General features: G+C 39.3%; 1 protein-coding gene across 3 annotated transcripts in view; it reads right to left on the bottom strand.

Moving 5' to 3' along the window:
• Window positions 1–370: 370 nt before the first annotated feature.
• Window positions 371–20,707, bottom strand: part of pcbp4 (poly(rC) binding protein 4) — an 87,468-nt gene continuing 67,131 nt past the window's right edge. Inside the window, exons 6-14 of one of the 3 annotated variants that reach the window (XM_016512750.1) lie at window positions 18,784–18,915; window positions 17,832–17,960; window positions 16,519–16,593; window positions 14,067–14,138; window positions 10,076–10,117; window positions 9,784–9,862; window positions 7,940–7,992; window positions 4,276–4,445; window positions 371–2,496 (exon numbers count right to left, since the gene is read on the bottom strand). In XM_016512750.1, coding sequence (XP_016368236.1) covers window positions 2,175–2,496; window positions 4,276–4,445; window positions 7,940–7,992; window positions 9,784–9,862; window positions 10,076–10,117; window positions 14,067–14,138; window positions 16,519–16,593; window positions 17,832–17,960; window positions 18,784–18,915 — 1,074 coding nt within the window. In that variant the 3' untranslated portion in view covers window positions 371–2,174. Of the gene's footprint in view, window positions 2,764–4,275; window positions 4,446–7,939; window positions 7,993–9,783; window positions 9,863–10,075; window positions 10,118–14,066; window positions 14,139–16,518; window positions 16,594–17,831; window positions 17,961–18,783; window positions 18,916–20,707 lie in introns of all 3 variants that reach the window. The other 2 variants (XM_016512752.1, XM_016512751.1) reach the window with 2 other exon arrangements.

The following is a 20,707-nucleotide window of genomic DNA, read 5'->3' as shown; positions in this document are numbered from 1 at the left end:
AAATTTTGGCAAGCTTCAACTCAGAAATTCGATTTTGAAGAAAATTACTGTGAAGAAAATGAATATTGCTTGTCTTATATTACTGTTGCTGCCATTTTATGCAAGCAACATTGCACTGGAGGTCATAAAGTACGCTGATTTTACCATAGTTAAGGGGCTTTGTGTCATGGCTAACCTTAACAACACCTCTTACCCATGACAAAATCACTGCAATGTACTGGCCTTGAGTGGATTATTGCTTTAGTAAAACACACATTGTACCTTAGGGCTTGGTTTTAATCGCTGGTTTATTTGAATTGTTAAAACACTCCGCTATTAATGTTAATGTTGTTTCATTTCACACAGCTGAGAAAGAACAAAAGAGACTGGATTACGTTAATACAGTATTGTTTTTATTCCTTTGTATGGCATTGATGAATAAAACTAAAACAAGAGTTGCATTTATGCCAAGGCTGACAAACAAAACCTCATGTGAATCCAAAAACCAGACCTCGGATAATTCAAGCATCTGAACAATTTTCAAACCATGTCCGGCTATCGTGGAATTATCGCGGTGAAGTGTGACAGTGCGTGTCATAGCCACACTGTGTCATTTCATATAGTGTGTGAAAGGGTGGTTATGTGTTAGGCTTTGGAATGGGATATATGGATATAATATAACATATATATATTTATGTATATATATTATACATAGCATGGTTCATAAATTGCGAGAGCATCATTACCCTTGTCTTGGGTTCCGCCTTTGCTGATAGCCCTTTCCCAACGGTGGTTTATTTAGGGCCATCTATGAAGCATGACATAAGATACCTTGCTGAACCGCCCCCGAAATGTTTTGCATAGACGCCAAGTTAAATTCATGCAAATGAGTATGGGAAAGACGTTTGAGAAGATCTAAACAAAACAAAACAAAAACATTACGATAAAGAAAAAAATGACAAACACGAGTCAAGGTTACATTACATCTACCAAGTGAGTGAATCGTGTGAGTGGTCACATTCAATTTTTAGGACTCTAGGTTTAGAAAAATAAGTGTGATTATTTCTATATTAAAAAAAAAAAAAAAAGTCAGTCCACGTAATATACTCTGTGATCGAGCATAATGGTTACTGTAGCTACACTTGAAGCATGTTTATGTGTAGGTCTTGCTATATGTGTACTTTAGCATTTTCAAACCAATATTGCTCTTCTGCAACACTGCCTGTTTTTATGACCATCAACAAAGAGACCTGCGCATTAGCTATCTTTGCTAGTGTGTACGTGTGAGGGGCCAAGTCAACATACAGCATTAGTTTCCGACAAGGGCAGTCACCATGCATAGTAGTCATTTTATGCCATTAGAAATGGTGAAAGAAACCCCCTGAAACAATATTGTCCATACTCAGCCATAGCTAGCCAAAGTTTTGAAATGAATTTGCTAGCTGTTTCATATTTTGGATATTTAATCACGCCAGAATTCACCGTGGCACTATACACTTCCCATAGAAAGTAAAGCAACTCACTACTTAAACAGCTATCTTGTTTGTGGTTACTTAGACATGTGTATTTTTCAGGATGTATGTAACCATGATTGAATGGAAGAGATTTGAAAAGATATATTTTTTTCCTGCAGCCGTTACAGAAAACCAACAGTAACTGTAAAAGAAACACTCCGCACAATAAATAAAATAAATAACATTTCAAAACGAATGTGAACAAAACGTAAAAATGTAACGCAAAAACAATGCTTGAATCTGTTGTCATTTTAAAAACATTTCCTTTTTTTTCATATTTTGTTTTAATACATCATTTAAAGATTTCTAAAAAATCAGGAAGTTGTATACAGAAGCATTCACAGACATCATTGTATAAAAACTGATACATAAGAGATTAGCATCAGTCAACAGTGTTCTACGTTATAAACTCTTTGCGGGAATATTTCGTTATTATCAATAAATAAGAGCAGACAATAAACGTGTAAAGATTTCGGGAAAATAGGAGATTAGGAATAGTCTATGGCTTTAGCGGCTACCTCGGAAAAAAAAAAAAATTATGCGATTATTTTCCTACAGTTTTTCAGGACAAGCTATTAAACCAAAATATACACCGCTACATCAGGCTAGAAGAGAAGAACCTTAAAGTATTCCTCTCCGGTCGTTTTCTCGGAAACAAAGGAGGTACTCGGTAGTTCCTCTTCAGTAGGGCGCAAACTTCTGTCTCTCTGGTTTCTTGATGCCATTGGCGGAGGAGATCTTGGCGGTGTAGGAGGCCAAGGTGCTGTGGGCAGGGGCAGCAGGGGCCGAGAGTGCCAGGAAGGGGATGGATTTGATACCCAGGAGGCTGGAGAGGGGAAGGGTATAGGGGGCGCCCAAGATTGGAGCGTGGGGCAGGCCGCCCATCGCTGCCAGGGCTGCGGCAGAGGACGATGCAGGGGGAGCAGTCTGGGTGAAGCTCATGTTGAGGTCTACAGGGGTCGACATGGAGGAGGACTGGGCAGTGGATTTGGCGGTCTCTAAACTGTATGAGGGTGGGAAGGAAGGAGGTGGAGGAGAGGAGGGTGGAAGGACAAGGGAGGGGAGCCGGATGGAGAAGGGTTAGAAGGTTAAATAAAAGACATGTTAAACAAAAATTGAGAGAAATAAAAAAAGAAAGAATCAAAAAACAGAAACAAAAAATTATAAGAGAGGTGTGTTTTGCTGGTGGTTGCAACAGATTATTTGAGGGGGGACCTTGGCACTCATGGGAAAGGAGCTGTTTAATTCAGGGTGATGGCTTGGGTAGGGGCTTTGGGAAAAGAAACAAAATGATTTCAATTTCAGTAGCATTTCCTTTATCTTTTATCAAATCGTCAAAAAGATGCAATTGCACTGAGTACCATGTTGACAAATGCATGTAATCAAATGTGCTCTGCCATTAATGTATATCGAGGGCGTATAACTGATTTCTCGGGACATTATCAAGTAGGGGGTGTGTTCAATATGCAGAACTCTCTGATGCAATGCATTGAAACGAGACGTCTGTCTCCGAGGAAGGATTCTTGGAGAGTGACATTGATTGGGGGTGACGTCTCCAGACTTGATCCAGGACATGAATAATCATGTTTGATTTTTAATGGCTTCATGGAGCTGACTCATTAAGGAAGTATTCTGATGCTAGAGTGCCTTCGGTTGCTCTGGGATCGGCGTTTGTTGCCGTCACTTGTCAAAAACCAAAATGATATTAATTCAACTGATGAGAAACCACTAAAATCAATAATATTAAGACAGAAACAAAACAACAAAAGCTTTCCCAAAATATCTTGGAACCAACATAGTAATTTTTCCATGCAGGATGCCTGAGTAACATTTTTCAAATAAAATAATGAGGGGCTTCTCAGAATGAGTTTGACATTCTGCACCGGTCTGCTTGTTGAACACACCTGAGACAAGCATAAATATTTCATTCAAGACCCAATTATTGCTCTCTTGTCGACTTGCTGAGTCATAATATGCTAGAAGAATTAATATATTATTTTGCACATGACACTGCATCTGTTAGAAATCTTAATTTCTTTGCTAGCCAATACTGAAATGCGGGAATAAATAAAGAAGCCACTCATTTGGAGTGGTGTCCAATTCTGTTTCCTCATTATTATTCATTAATGCATATGCTCGGGTCCACAGAATAAATTTGAGTCGTCTTTTTGTCACTGACTTGAACTTTACTAACAATATTGGTTTGAATTGTTCAGATTTATTATGAGTGTTTTGCTAATTCCTTATGTTAATTGAACTGACGTTAGAAGTATTTTTATAAGCCTGGGTAAAGAACAAAACTATTAATTTTGTTACATTAGCAAATGAAATTTTGCCCCAGCATTGATGGAGAAGTCTTTGCTGAGGAACCGAGCTGTCAGGAATTTACTGCTTTCTTGCCTGACACAACATTTAATCAAATTGCAACTGCATAGATCTCGTGGGAGAAAATTTGTCTTTCTATGAAGCAGCCAAAATACTCTGCCTTTAAGCTCTAACAAGCTTCTGGCTTGAAACTTGGCCAATCCCTCAGCCTGGCTTCTTTCTACCACATCTCCTTGCTTTGTAGTTGTGCAGTGCTTTTGCTCAAGAGTACTTCTTTTGGCCAGCAAACTCCATAGTTTCCAAGGAAAGGCCCCTGATTGAATATTCCCAGAGGTTTTGACAAGGTCTCCTACTTCAGGGTCCTCTATAGCATTATGGTGTAAAATATGCCACATAAACACGTGGTTAAGTTCAAACACCCTGGATCTGTTATGTTGGGATGGCTTCCAGTGCTTACCAGGATGTGATTAGATACTGGGCCAAGTTGATGCTGATTGGAGAGCCTGTGATGGTGACATGTCGGTCACTAGTGCTGTCCATTTGACTGCCGATCTTGATCTGAGCTCCTGACACCTGGCGAATCTCGTTGATTTTTGTACCCTGTCTGCCGATTATTGAACCAATCAGCTGTGAGGAAAGAAAATACCAATCAGGTTAATAAATATATATACACAGCTATTCCTTGGCACTATTTCCGTCTAAGACAGGGGTGTCCAATCCTGCTTCTGGAGGGCCAAAGTTTTGCAAAGTTTAACTCCCACGCACCTGCCTGGAGTTTTCTAGAAATCCTGAAGAACTTAACTGGTCCAAGTGTGTTTAATTGGGGTTGGAACTAAACTCTGCAGGACAGTTGCCATCCAGGAACAGGATGGGACATCACTGCTCATGGTACAAAATTGCAAAATAAACATTATGACAATACGACCAATTTAAAGAAAACTAAAACTGTTGTTCAGACTCCACATCAAGATAATTTCCCAGGAGCTTATTCAAATGCAATCCAGAAATTCATAAAACATGGTATACAGTCCTACTGCCCATGTGACTATTGATTTCAGGGACACTATTTGCGCTCTCATGCCCATATCTAATGTGTTTCTTGACAAACACTCAAGTCTGTCTTTGTGTGCATGTCATCATGTTTGACTTTGAGGTGCTGGTTTGTTATGTTTGTTCATCTGGGCCTAAAGTGTCAAGGCTGTGTCTGTGCATGGCATTGTCTCTGTAACAAGCATCTGCTAATAGTTCTGCAGATCCAGGCGGTCAGTTTAAACCAACAGCAGCTGGTGAACTAATTCATCCTACTGTGGCAGCATCAAGTTTTTAAAAAAATCTGAGGGCGTGCAGCACACCAAAAACCTGCTGGATGAATCCAGATTGGGGTTACTGTACCTTCTGTAGAAGGTGTCCACAGCCTGAAGAAAGCGGACCAAGGGGGTTGGGTGAACTTAGGGCTTGAAGTCAAGCTTAGACAATGATAAAGTGGAGTGACCCCAACTGGGATGAGTTAATAGTTTGTCATTCAAATGATTGACAGCTAGTCTTTTGTCCACTCCACATCCCAGCCCCCAACCCTCACTTTGAGTGTGAGTTGGGTTATGTGGGCAAGAATTGCTCAACAAAGCATTCCTTTCCTCACGAGTCATATGAACGTCAAAGCTCCTGATTCGTCACACCGCTCTCCCTGGTGCCCAGGGGCTATTAATGGCTCAGCTGATTGTGGCTAAGTGCTTGTAGTCGACCGCCAGGTCTCTCTGTCACCCTGACGTAAAGGATTCCAGCATGTCCTCTGCACTGCACCACATATTTGCCCACTGATATCCTTCATTTTTAGAACTCTATGAATTATCCATCCTGAAGCAATATATCAACGAAACAAAGTATTGACACCCACACAACCTCCTCCAGCCGTCAAATTTACCAGTTCCAAACAAAAACTTCAGTTTAGTCCGTTTTATTGATTTCTTCGTATCCATTGAAAGTTGCAAGCTAGGGGTCAAATCTGTCTGAAGCGAAAAACACAGGTATTTATACCCTAGTCAAGCTGGAGACAGGTCTATTTTAGGTGAATCTACTTAGTTTTGAAAGTCTGGGCAGCATGGACATCTCCTGCCAGCTAAAACGGTTATCACTGATGGTCTCTTCCACCTCTCACAGGGCAATCTCTGAACAGGTAGCGTTATGGACCAGCTGCATCTGCTGCCACTGCTGCTCTCAAGCACTGATCTGATCCCAATCTAATTGCGACGTGTTTCTGCCGATTTAAGGGGATGGTTCACCATGGAGAAACTGCTCCTCTAGAGAGAAACCTGATTGCGAATGATAAACAACTTAGTCTGCCAGGCGTTTGATGTCTGTTTGATGTCGCCTTGCCTTGGAATTGCATCGCTGTAAGGGAATTTCAATAATACATGCTTTCCATTGCTCTGTTTATGGCTTTATGCAGGAATATGAATGTACAAGCATGTTAAATTAGCCCTTGATTGGAGAAATGGGTGAAGTTCCTTTGAAGTTTATCATGTACGCTGAGGTTTAGAAATGAGGTCTAGCACCTAATGAATGCATTCAGGAAGTCAAGATTTACTTGAAGCTGGTGTCAATGTGATAAGAGCTGAGTTCTTGTTCATGTGCATCAAGGTAGTCAATGACTTCGCTTGTACGGAATCACTCTAGATACTCCATCCACTCAGTTTGTCAGTCATTACAGCTGCGCAAGAAATCAAAGATGCATATACACTATGTAAGATTAAAATAGAACAGTTGGCTTGTATAACTAAAATATTTCTCAAATTGCAGGGCGTATACTAAGAATAATAGATTACTAACTACATTTACTGACAACAAACAAGACAAAATGAGTAAAGAGTAGTTCACATAAGACATGTACTCGTGTACACTACAATGAATCAATAAGTTTTTTTTTTTGAAGATAAACTGTTGTTAACTGGTGTGAGACACTGAAAATGGGGAAAGTCAGACAATACACAAACTTGTCATATGTGAACAGCACTGGTTTTACTAAAAACTGCTGCCTTAATTGTAGATTATTACTAGTTTGGCATAAGGGCTTAAAATAACAAAACAATGGGAGCTGAATTATGTATTGAGTATGGTCAGAGTCCATGGCTGGGCCCTTCGCCAGTCGATTAATCCTGTGATATCAGGGAGACGTGGAGGCGAGAGGGAGCCCCAGTCAGCAGGCATGAAGGGAACGTCTCGTTGGCCCCTGGGGTGCGGGGTCTGTACCACAACCTAGAGCTCTGACAAAAGGCTCTGGCTTTATTTACCGTCTCTGTTTTGACAGCAGAGGAGTGCTAAGCATGTCAGACGCCATGACAGGATTGAACTGGATCTTGTGAAGCTCTTCTAGCAGAGCAGGGGGTGGACAGATAAAAAGACACAAGTCGGTCTGTTTGAACGAAAAAAGTTTCTGGATTTCTGCATGGCCAAAGTGCGCCATGAGAGGTGCTCTCAAAAATGTTAAGAACCAGGCTTTCTAGAGAAAGCACTTAACTAAAGTCTAAAACAAATATCTGACCATCCTCAAAGATTTAATAATGTCTTCATAAACAACATAAACATAAATCAAGCATTATTACTAAAGCAAAAGTGCTGCTGTACGGAATATCAATGAGTAGCATGAGTAATGTGATACTTGCAAAAAGAGATTTTTGCACTTACGTCATTTGGAATGAGAAGTTCTTGTGATGCTGTCTGGGAACTGGACTCGATGCCTGTTGGAAAAGAAATAGGTACCAAGTTAAACAAACCATAGGATAATTTGCTTGCTTACTTTTTTCTTTCCCTTTCTTTTTGTTCAGCATTTGTGTTCTTCCAAATCTGACAGAAACTCCTCTGAACTTACGTGGACAAGAGATGTGCTGTTTTCACCCATCACGCACAGTGCATTTTCTTTCCCCCTTTACTCTTTTGCATGTTCAGAAAGCACTTAACTAAAGTCTAAAACAAATATCTGACCATCCTCAAAGATTTAATAATGTCTTCATAAACAACATAAACATAAATCAAGCATTATTACTAAAGCAAAAGTGCTGCTGTACGGAATATCAATGAGTAGCATGAGTAATGTGATACTTGCAAAAAGAGATTTTTGCACTTACGTCATTTGGAATGAGAAGTTCTTGTGATGCTGTCTGGGAACTGGACTCGATGCCTGTTGGAAAAGAAATAGGTACCAAGTTAAACAAACCATAGGATAATTTGCTTGCTTACTTTTTTCTTTCCCTTTCTTTTTGTTCAGCATTTGTGTTCTTCCAAATCTGACAGAAACTCCTCTGAACTTACGTGGACAAGAGAAATCTTAGGATGTGCTGTTTTCACCCATCATGCACAGTGCATTTTCTTTCCCCCTTTACTCTTTTGCATGTTCATTGTAAATGACAACCCAAAGGAAGAACAGTAAAATAGTTCAGGTTATTTCTACACTGATGCGATGAAGTTACAGCCCAAAACCAATTTTTAACTAATTTAGACCATTCAAAAAGACAAGGACTGAACCAAACCAGTGGCATCAAACCAAATTGCAGTCTGTTTAATTGGATCAACATAGCAACATTAGCTCAACTAATGGCATGAGTTTGGGGAAGGACTACCTGAAATTGCTTTTGAAATTATGTATGGTGTGTAAATCATAAAGGTTCTTTATCCTTGCAACCCTGGAAAAAACAGGTTATACCAGCCTAAAGTGGTCAATCACTAGTCCCCATTAGCTTAGTCAGGGTGGTTTACCAGGATACCCTCAACCCTCATATCCTGATAGTCGCTAGTCCAACTGATCAACCCCTTAGACTAGGTTACCTCACAAAGTACCAAATGTATAACCCTTTTAAATTGGTCTACTATAAAAGAGCCTTTTAGCTTGAACATAGGCCTATTTGTGACCCAAAATTATCTTTTGTGGATCAACTTTATGCCACTAATGCTCTGTAGCGTTCTCCTATCTGTTAGCAGGGTGCTATCACCTAACCGCTAATAACTGGCACAGAGCTAGCCTGTTTCTCTATCCATCTACTTCCTGTCTCAGCAGGAGGACCAGACCCAGCAGTGCTTCCCAGCCCAACAGGGGCCTATTTAATAGACTGAAACATTGCCTTGACTGATGAGCTTTTTACCTCAGACATAATCGAATTCCCCAGCCATATCATGATAGTATGTGCTCTTGTAGTTTTAGCGGCAGGGGGCAACTATTACATTTTTTTTCGACCACTCAATTCCTCAAAGGGGCTTTTTGATTCTCACATTTGCACCGAAAGTGCTTATTTACCATAATATTCAACAGTCTGTTGGCTTTAGAGGGGCTTACACAACAAAACCTTTGACAAATGTTTGGAATCTTCAGACAACTTGAAAGACATCACTGAATAACTTGGGGTGGCTGTATAATTGGATGTCTGGTTCTGTGCAAGGGAAACAAAGTGAGGGAGCAAGAAAATGAGAGAGTCCCTCCTTTTTCTTTAGCTGGTAAAGCTTGGCCCCATTTTTGCAGCTGTAATCTGCATGTGGGTCTGGGTCTTTGGGGGGTCTGTTTGAATCCATGTACTTAAGCTTGAGTTCTCAGGTGGAATTGTCACACCCACTCTCACTGTACGCAAAGATTTAGTGCTGCTAAAGCAGACTTGTGCTTCTGGGTAAATATTAGGTGTTTTCGAGTTCTTTTGAGTTCTCTCTATAAGAAGTTTAGACCTATTAGAAGTAGACTAAAACTTAACCGAGTGGAAAAAGAACCTAATATTTGCATTCACACTGTTCCTGGCATTTGAAAACATAGTCAGATCACCTCTACACCATTTTACTGATTCCTGTGAACCATTAAAAAGGGGAATCCTGTTTGTGTGACCAAGGTGGCAACAAGTTGATTACAGTCTAAGCCAGTGTATAACCCATAATTTTTGTAATCCCAACCATTATCTTCCTCTTCAAAGAAACCTGGTTTGGCAAAACATACCAGACAGAACTTGGGTGGCTGTGGGTTGAGCTATGGGGGCAAGACCCTGCTGCATGGACAACTGGTGCAACTTGGCCAACTGTGATAAAAGAGAAAGAAAAAATGGAGGGAAATGTAATTTCATTTGGATGAAAGGGTTTCATTATTCTTATCATAATACACAGCTGAGAATTGAACCATATACTTCATTCACAAGTGTAAAACAAGCTAATTTACTTCACAAAAACTCTGAAGTAATGGAAGTTACACAGTATGAAGGTGGTTTTCAGAAGTTCTCTCTAAAGCTTCTTACCTCTGAGTGTGGAATGCCGTATTGGTTTTGTACAGTATAAGCCTGGAAAAGAAATATTGAGGAGTGTTATGCATCTTCTACAGAATCTCTGAATCCAAAAACAAGTGAAGAAGCGGAAACAAGTGATAGAAGTGATCACCAAATATTTAACAGCATATAAATCAAAACTGCCTAATGTTACCGAATGAAATGTCGAACACACACATAACTTTAACACACCCTAAACATTGAAGCAGTTTGTGCTTCTGTGCCTTTAAAGTCAACACAAAACCAGAATTTCCTAAAATGAACATTTCACCCAACATTTCTTTTCTCACAAAAATAAATGGGTTACACATGCCATTTCATGTTGACATTGACTTCAATATGTTATTGGCTAATTACTTAACATGTGAAAACTATCAGTGTGGTTCACAGTTGTTCATTGAAGTGGGAAGAGTCACTAAATTATGAATATGAGTTGATATGTAATTATTGGTATATATCTATACAAGATATATACATACAAGCCTAGAGTTGTTTGCTGGTCTTCTGTGGACTGTTGGCTGATTTTAAAAGGTATTTGGGCACTTGTCAACTGGTTTGGCCAGAACTAGGGAGTCTCTGACCCCTCTAGACCACCCTCCCGCCTTTATAATTCAAAAACTTTCTAAAGGGGACAGATGTGAAACTAGAAGATCTCTGAATCAAGGCTTGTGCATCAAAGAGAATGAGAAGCCAAATAGCCAGACGCAAAAGCTACAGAGAACGCTGCATGCTCTTCCCAGAGGTTCTCTTGCATAAGCCTGTTTAAAAGTTTAAACACGTGGAAGAGAGAAGGAGAGAGAGAAACCGAGGGAGGATAAAATGGAAAATAAAATAAAAAGATCAGTGATGCAGAAATGGCAGTCTATGTTGAGGAGCAACCCTAGTTTATGTCTCTGGTAGCCAAGTTAATGAAAATGATTGGTCACAGCTCTCAAGGCAAACATTGTTTGGGAGGAAAACATGACCCTTCTTTGTCAGGACGGATTTAGCTTCTCTCCGGAGGTGAGCTCAGAATTTGCTATGTGACTGGCACCCCTTACCCTTCAATGTCTCTGATAGTCTCCCATTTTGTTTTGCTATCTTTATTGTTTGTCCTCCTTTTCCTTTTAAATTTGTGCTTAACATGTTGAAAATATGGCTTACTTGCTTCCATGGAACACAAAAAAGGGGTTTGCAAACTAGAAGGTCAAGCTCAAAAAAGGACAAAATCGCAAACTAAGACGTGCACTACATTCCGAGACTTCTAAAGTAGTACAGCAGCTTTGTGTGAGCAAAGTCCGCAATTTAAGTTCAAACCTGACAGCGCATCTGGATGTGTCATTTGAATGCAAATGAGATTTGAGAGCCGAGAAGATTAAAGTTGGCATGAAATGAAAATTCACTATATCTATTTTCTAAATGCATGTTCACAGTTGGATCTGTAAGTTTTTTATTTTGACCTTGTAATGTTTAAATCAAAATGACTTCTCGTGATGTATACAGGACTTCTCCAATCATTTAGTCCACTTAAACCCACCACATGCAAGCTTGCGTTCATCTGCCTCCACTTCTGCATGCAACACCCACATCTCAACATTCAAAAAACAACCTATGCAAAGAATGAGTTCTGTGCACTACATTTTTTTCTTGTCTGATAATTCATTTCACTTGGATGAACATCAGAATACAAACGACATGACACTTCTCTCATTGCATCGCGATTTTAAGTAAATGATTATTGATTACTTAAATTTTGTTCTATTTTTGACATTAGAATCTTTGGAATATAGCGCATAAATCATATGGACCTCTTTAATGGCAATTTCTTTCTGGAGCCTGATAGCTTTCAAAAAGGTTAGTAGCAAAATGGAAATAAACTGGAATTTCATTTGGGTGAACTATTACTTGATTTCAAAAGCTTGGCTATATACATGTGCCTACCAGGAATGGACTTAGAGTAGTGAAAAGGAGGCGGAGCTTTCATAATTTTAGTCATTTCCTTATTATTTCTTTCCTTCCTGTCCTCCGTGCTCAAAACGCTCGTAAATAATGTAGAAAAGCATTAATCGCCTGGCTGAGCCACTTAACGCTGCGTAATCCTTATGCACATACACACATACGTGGTGCCTTCATTAGCAAGAGTTGTGGTGATGTTGTCAGTCCCGTCTCCTGGCAGACAGCATTTATCTTCGCTCGTTTAAGAGAATGTCATTGCTCGGGCCTGACACCTCGTCCTTACAGCTCTCGAGGTAGAGTGTGTGTATTGGAAGGTCACATGGTTCCCCTTTTTAGCCATCACATCAGCATTAGTCAGAGGCGGCTGACACTTAAAGGAACAGTTCACCCAAAAATGAAAATTCTGACATCATTAATTCACTCTCAAAACACAGGATGATTTCAGTAATATTTCTGCGGTTGTTTTCCATACAACGAAAGCAGACAGTGACAAGGGAATGTCAATCTCCCCAAAAAAAAAGAAGGCCATACATTTTGTCCATAAAACAACTGTGTATGAGGAACACACCGTATTTTAGTTGTTTTACTGAAAATATGTGCCCTCCGCCGTAGCTCTCAATCCCAATCCACATTTTCAAACCTGGCATATTATTTGCATCATGCCAGTAAACAGTGACAACAAATGCGACTGGTTCTCACGTCTCAAAAACAAACCAAATGTTGAGCACAAATTTGCTCTTATGTGTATAAAACCAGCTTAGACATTCTGTTAAACATCTGTTCTGGGTTTCACAGAAGAACGAAAATCATACAGATTTGCAATTATATAAGGGTCGGTAAATGTTAATTTTTGAGGAAATATTCCTTTAAAACACACTTAACAGACTTGGCCTTGATATTGTGTGTCTCCAGGCCATGATAAACATTCTTTCACCAATGTGTTTAACTGCTGACTTGGGAATGGGGGATGGGTGATGCTATCAACTGTTACCGTTAATCTTCATAGTAAAACTTGCACATATACACTGATAACAGTCTGCCTAGAAGACCTGAACATTAAGTCGAGAGATTATCAGTCATTCACACCATCATAATATCCTCAAATGAACTTCCCACAGCAGCAGAGTATCCTGTAACTCTGTAACATCCAGAATAAATGTTTCTCACAGAAACGGCAGTGATAAGCACCTCATACTGTTAAAAAATTATATTTTTTCCACCCTGTAAATTATACACATCAAAGCAAAGTTGTTTGAAAACTTGGAGTAAGAAGAAAAATCAACTTTCCTCAACCTGTTCCTCATGTACATACTATGTACTTATTATAGTAATTACAATAACTAGGTAATAACTAGTTACTAACCCTGAGCCTACCCCTACACCTAACCCTACCCCATGTAGTTACCAGCTATTACCAGAACTTTCTTAGGTAGGTACATTGTAAGTACACTGTAAGTATATGTAAGTACACGTACTGTAAAATAAAGTGCAACCTAAATTTTGGTCAGTTCCTCACACAAAATATGGATGCATACATTTTGTAATATGGTGCACATCTTTTTGAGCTCATAATTGTATGTATAAGAGCTACATGAAAATGTAGAAAAGTAAGTGTTTTGGGGTAAACATTTCTTTATTACCAAATATTTAAGTTTGTAAATATAATCGGACCGCAGCCACAGCCTTTGGGGACACCCTATATTTAATACCTGTAAAGTTTACACAAATTTATAAAATCAAGTCAAAACTCAGTTCTCAGCAAAAATTAATACAATTGCAGTGGGTCGAGGGTAAAGCCATGCCTGAATGGAACGTCAAGTGGAAAAACAATCTCATGTCTAAAAACATTAATTGCTGTATAGTCTCGCTCCCTTGCTCAAGTGGGGAGGACACTGGCTGCAACATGCGGCAAGAGGAATGACAGAGGGGAACAGAATTCCCATCTCCATGCAGGGGTGAAAGAGGCAAATAAAGAAATAGTGGGAAGCATGGCTCCCTATATTATCCGTCATGGATAAATTATACTCACTTGCTGCAGATCCAGCCCTCCCTGAGTCACTGAGAAAAGCGGGTGAGACGCAAACTCTGATGTTTCGAAAACCTTAAAAAGGCAAATAGGGGACAGAGACACAAACCAAGGCTTCACTGGCATGTCATCAGTCTTACAAATATGCATATTTCGCATATACATTAGCGTAAATTTTGCTGTTACTGCTGTCATTACAATTAGGTGTGATTTGAATAGACAGAAAAGTGTTAATGAAGAAAAAAGATGAAGCAATGAACATTAATTTCATTATTACACATTTATCTTACTCATCATGACAGACAGGTAAATATATCAAACAGATGATGTATCATAAGTGCGCACGTCAAAGTTTCTGCCAGTCCTCTTAATTATGCCATTGGTGAATGACTTCACAACACTTTTAATGGTGTGGAATATTCATGAGCTTGATTGATCTTAATGCTACTGTTATTCATGCATAGAAGTGTTGATAATGAATAGCCGTGTCAACATGAATAAACATAACGGCCTCTCTACTCTCTTCTGGAGACGTGTTAGAGAATTATGTGAAGTGAATAATGGAGCAAACGATAGATTAAAGAGTGAAACAATAGACCTTAGTCATGGTAGACGGCATACTTCATTTGATGGGGATGAAAACAAGGCGGTGAAAGATGGAAGCACAGTTTGTTCAAAGGCCATTAAATCCGACAACTTAAGTGAGAATGGTTTTACGAACAAATTTAGTCAAAGCACTGAAAATATATCTTCCGACAAAACTGGGACTTACGAATGTTTTTTACACACAAATTTGTGTTTCAGGTTTTGAATATACTGAATATACTTCCATTCCAGAGTCTCATTTTCATTTGCGTCAAATGCCATTCACACTGAATAAGGTCTATTGAGGCTGTAAGAATTTCTCACAATATGATATTGGCTGGATGACAGATTTATAACAGTGTAACCTAATAAATGGAACTAAATCTTAGATGTATTTATATATGTTTGCAATACTTTGTTTAAATGACTTCAGAGTTAATGAACACACAACAAACAGGCTTAAGAAATATTTACATAGACTGTAAATATAATATATAAAAACATAGACTGTCCTTACCAATACCCTTCATTGATGGAGAGATGCGTTTTGTTAAAGGAAATAGAGGCAGCATTCTGTCAGCTGTGTGGCGCTTTATGAAACTCTACTATATTAAGTCAACTGAATATTAAGTATTTTCAGTGCACACAGCATATTTACAGGTGGGTTTTGTGTTTTTGGAGATGTTAATTGGATCTGCTTGATCCCAGCACTAATTATGAGGGTTATATTTGAGACTATTAAACCTTGTTCACACAGGATTTTTTTTTTTTTTTTTGGTGTATACAAACATTATTTCTAGACTGATCTGCAAAAAACAAACCTGATTTAACTACATTCATACTTTAAAATACCCATACAGTTAAATACTGTAATCCTTTTTTAAAATTTTTAGCACCATGGTGAGAAGCCATAATAGACATCCACAATGACGACTTGCTAATTTCAGCTGTAAAAGAAACAACTCTCTTGGCATCATGATGACACCTGCGTCATGACTGTCACAATCGATGTAGCTGTACCAGACATTGACTATACTGTCTGAACAAATGGATTCCAATTTCATTCCTTGCAAAATGTCACTTTGGACAGCCAGTCCTGAAGACGATATGAAAAACAAATCAGATTTGTGTGCAGTGTGAACAAGGCCTTGAAGGAATAGTTCGCCCAAAAATGAAATTCTGTCATTATTTGACTTGGAATATAATAGATGACTTGTGGACTACTTTTGTGATTGTTTTGTCATTTTGTTGCTTGACAACTCATTCACATTGATTATTTTAAAAAGAGTGGCCAGGATATGCAACATTTCCACAGAAGGAAAAAGCCATACAGGTTTAAAACTAAATGAGGGATTTATGGTGAGTACATTATGAAAAAAAAGTTTTTTTTTTTTGAGTGAACTACTCCTTTAACACTTAATAAAGGTGCACTACGGGATGTTTGGCTCTTTAAGCGATTGAAGCTTAAAACTTCAAGTTACTTTCAGAGGTATATTATTACTCCCTTTCCAAAAAGAAAAGTCATAACAATCAAAAAATATATAAATCTCATTGAAATTAATTGTTTTAAAATAAATAATGTCACAAAAGTTTGTGGACGTGACCACACAAAGACAAATGATGTCAAACTGACAATTCCTGCAAAATCCAACCCGACAGCTCAAATTATTAGTCAGTATTATCTGTTAAGAGATCTGTTAAGAACTGGAGTAAGGCAAGGAGACAGTTTCACACAGATTTTATGTACTTTCTCAAAAAATGATTTTTGTTCATTTGTAGCGCACCTTTAAGTGTCGTGAATTTTTATAAGGAAAGCGGGACACTTTGTTGAAAGAACCGCATGTTTTGCCATTTTGATGTGCATTTTTACCTGATTTCCAGCAAGAAGCACTGCGCCTGGAGCTGGAGTGGGGCGGTATGGAATTGTAGCACCCTTTGGAGGAGACTACAAACATAAAATACAACAATTATTAATTTTAACACAGGACTTTACAGATTCACCCTCAGTATTAAACTGTGACTACCATTCTCAGCTCATTCTGCAATGGCGCTAAAAGGTCTAGAACAAATCAAGGTTTCTCTTACCTAAGGGCATTTGCAAAGTCATTTGGTCATATTATCTTAATGACTGGAAATGCTGACACGGTGCACAAATGCAACATTTATCGATTGGCTCTTCATTGGATCACTTAAAAGCATACCATTATCCTCTCACAGAAAGTCATTTGGCCAAATTATTTCAGAATGCTATTAATGCTTGCTCATGATATCCTCAGATGGAAAACTTGCAATGCAGAAAATGTGCCCTGAGCATGTAGCATCATTGCAACTCTACAAGTCTGTTGTTCAAACCTACATTTTAATTTCAAAAAGGAATAAAATACATTTACAAAATGACTGTCAAATCATTCTTGGCCTATTAGTCCTAGACAAGCTGTCATCTGTGCCTGAAGGACATATTTTATTAAATAAAACACAAGTACACCGATAAATAACTGTACCTGCTCATATGCAGTAATTCGATTAATAGGTCAGAATAAGGCCAAAGTGATGAAAACTCAGTGAAGCGCATCCCCCACAATTGCTCAACCAAACAAAAGAATCTTTTTAAATATTCATTGGGTGACTTTGCATAATTTGCATTCTGGAGCAGGCAGACAGTTGAGGATTCCTAAAATGGGCAGTGTAGCAGTCAACAATCTGCCCCTCATCTGGTCCTTTAAAAATTAAACAGAACAAGCAGTACGCATTCAGTACAATCCCACTGAATAAAAAGTGTAAATTCCTTTTTTTTTTTTTCAACCATTTATGTGCATAGAAAACCATTTGAGAGCAAATGCGTTTCACGCTGTGGGACAGCTGAGAGACCGCATTCACTAATCATTACTGTAATGATTTTTAACATGCAGTTAGTTAGATCGAGTATCTTTGGAAAAAGTATTTGACATGCAAAATGCAGTAAAAATATCTGTTTAGGCTCCAGAAATGTATCATATCCATTTATCAACGCCACTAAATCTAAAACTGAAAACCAGTATGCAGTCTTTGAAGCACAGAAGCATTTGACGTCTTGTAGATTAGGAATATCACACAATAGTCATCCATAACAGTTTTTCAAGGCCAATGCATGCATAAAAATCTTGCGTTAATGAAGCCAAATGGATTTGCTCAGAGTCAAATTACCTCTAGTATTACAGTGCAGATGAGCTTGACACACTGGATGATAGCGTCCTGGCTGCCAGATATCGTCACACCTCTCTCTGTGGAGTTAGGGAGCAGATCTCCTGCCACCTGTACCTGAGCCCCTGTTTTCTGCCACACGAAGGAAGAACAGATCATTAGTACATTGATTTGCCTAGGTCAGGTCTGTCCAATCCTGCTCCTAGAGAGCCAGCTTCATGCAGAGTTTAGCTCCCACACACCTGTCTGACAGGTGAGACCTTGAAATAGCATGTTTAGGTTGAAGTGTCTTTATTTAGGGCTGGAGTTCAGTAAGTTGCTGATCCTCCAAGAGCAGGATTGGACACCCCTGACCTAGGAAATGGATAATAATGAGGACTAACCCAAACCCTAACTTTACTGCAATTAGATCTTTCTCTTTGAAGATGTCCCCAAATAGTTTGTTCAATTTAAATAACTTCCAGCAATTTCCCCCTAAAGTATTGCTAGGGTAAAACCACCAAATACATGTACATTTATAATCAAACCCACAGTGGAAAAAAAAAAACATGAATCCAGGAGTTGCTTAACCAAACCCAATGAAGCAAGAGGGTACGGCTAAAACACTGGAATGCACTGTTTACTTGGTGCTGCTTACTTGAAAGTCTCCAGCAACCCACCAAACATACCCCATTTCAAAACTTACTTTCTTGCTTTGATTAGCTTAACGCACTTGATATTCCCCCAACTCCAACAACCTTCCCCACACCCCTTGCAACTGCATTACGGAACACACCAAATTTAGCATGACAGACCATTCACCATTACCTCATACCATCTTGACAGCCCAGAGACCATAAATGTAAAATAAATGGGTTTTTACTGGCATCCAAACCCATGAAATATGCAACGGAGCAAGCAGTCCTAACATGGACGTCCTAGGGAGGAGGAAAGAGGGATATGGAAAAGCACTCACCTCTCTGATCTCTTTGATTTTGGAGCCGCCCTTGCCTATGAGGGAACCGCACTGGCTGGCCGGGATGACCAGCCGCAGCGTGACTGGAGGCTTACTGGTGACTGTGCCGTTCGCCACAAGAGCAGCCAAGTCCTTGAGGGCCAAACATAGAATAGATGACGTGTTAACTGAAAGCTGAACTGTGGCTTTTATGGCAGACAGGGGCATGTCTAGAGCATTTTAAATGGGGGGGCCAGTCGGGGGCACTGGCTCAAAAGAGGGTGGCCGGGGGGGGGGTTGTGTTTGCGGAACGATGTATGTTATAATACATCGTGTACACTCACTAAACAAGTGAGAGTGGAGAGATTCGTCCTCATGCGAGCCTATCGCAAGACATCTGGTAGGGGGGGCACCTGGGGTAGACACGCCCCTGATGGCAGAGTGGGGACTTTGATTCAGAGTGGTTTGGAACCATGGTTAAAGATCTGCTCCTCATAATTCAGAAGGTTTGTTTGAAGTTTGAAAATGCCGTTGTGTACCAATGACCCTTTGTGGCTTTTGATTGCAATCTGATGAAATGTTCTTTACCAAAGCCATTTTAATCAATTTCCCTATTCAGGGTTTGCAGATCGATGTGCCCCGCCAACAAAAGGTTATAGCTGACTGAACACAGTTGCACCGCCGTTGAAGACACCCATTGATTTTTATGACCAAATTAAACAATATTTACCCACCTGTCATCCGTACTTGTCTCTATCAAAATGTGACATGCATTCGCAAGGTGCGAAAACAAAACCCCAATAAAAAAGAAACTTCCTGAATGTCTGAATAGGACAAGTTGTATGATCCTCTTTTATGCTGAATTGTTGGTGTTCTTTTGTAACCTTTTAATGGTGGTCACAAAATCATTCAATGAAAAACTGCTGCATGAAGATTAAAAACAAATTCTCCCCTGGTATTTCACAGAAAAAATTAAAAGTGGACCATCTGAAATGACATTTGACACATCATCCAGAATTAGTCTTATGGTAAGCACCTAAGTAGAGGAGGACAACTAACGTTCCACTCTCAAATTCCTTCCACTACAAGAAATCAGCTCCAGCGTCCATTATTCACCCAGTGCAGATTCAGAGGCTTTCTCTTTAATTAAACCAGGTAATAAATATCTGCCCGGATCGTGGCCCACCACTGCTGCAATCAATTAGTGGGAGAGCAGGAAACTTGCCGGGTTTGATATGTAAATAGCGTGTGCTGCTTCTCTGCCCATCAACCCAGACCTCACCTACGTGAGCCGAATGAATACACCTTGAGTGGTGTCTCGGAAAATGGAGCTAGTGAGTCTTTTTCTTCTGTTTAGTGTTTCCATCAGTGCAAGAGGTTTGGAGACGCTGTTGTTGTGTTCTTTCAACGGCTCGCCTCGAAACCTCCAGAGAACGAAGGGGGGGTGGAAAAAAATAAAACTGTGGAAAGGAATATCCACATGTCTGACTGAAATTATATTCTCTATTTCTTTCTCTTCCCAGTGCCTCTTTGTGGCCCTCTGTAGTCTTTTCTCGGTAGAATTAGGAGTGATATTAATATGCCTCAGTCTTAATAACGGTGACTGGTGCTTTCACACCTGTAGATCGATTCCTTTGTTCTGAAACAGGGATTAAAATTATTACAATGTTGCTTTTTTTTATTCTTGGTGCGGTTTGCCTTCACACAGCAAAGTTTCTAAACGGACCAAATTTGTTAATACAAGTCATGCGCGAGTAAACTGTTCTCTCATTGGTCAGTTGTTCCACGGTTTATTTTCCGGGATTCCACTTAGCTGTCACAGCAGTCATCCGTCAGAATGGAACGACAACAGCTTTTTTTTTTTGTAGCTGTTCTTATATTAATTTATAATTTTGAGCAAGAGTCCAGGATTCATCGGGAAAACATTTTTAAAATGCACCTACTA

Source organism: Sinocyclocheilus rhinocerous, unplaced genomic scaffold (assembly GCF_001515625.1).
Source record: "Sinocyclocheilus rhinocerous isolate Xijiao unplaced genomic scaffold, SAMN03320098_v1.1 scaffold2974, whole genome shotgun sequence".
Taxonomy (NCBI): Eukaryota; Metazoa; Chordata; class Actinopteri; order Cypriniformes; family Cyprinidae; genus Sinocyclocheilus; species Sinocyclocheilus rhinocerous.
Note: the sequence above shows the minus strand (reverse complement) of the source record. Positions and strands in the feature narration are given on the sequence as shown.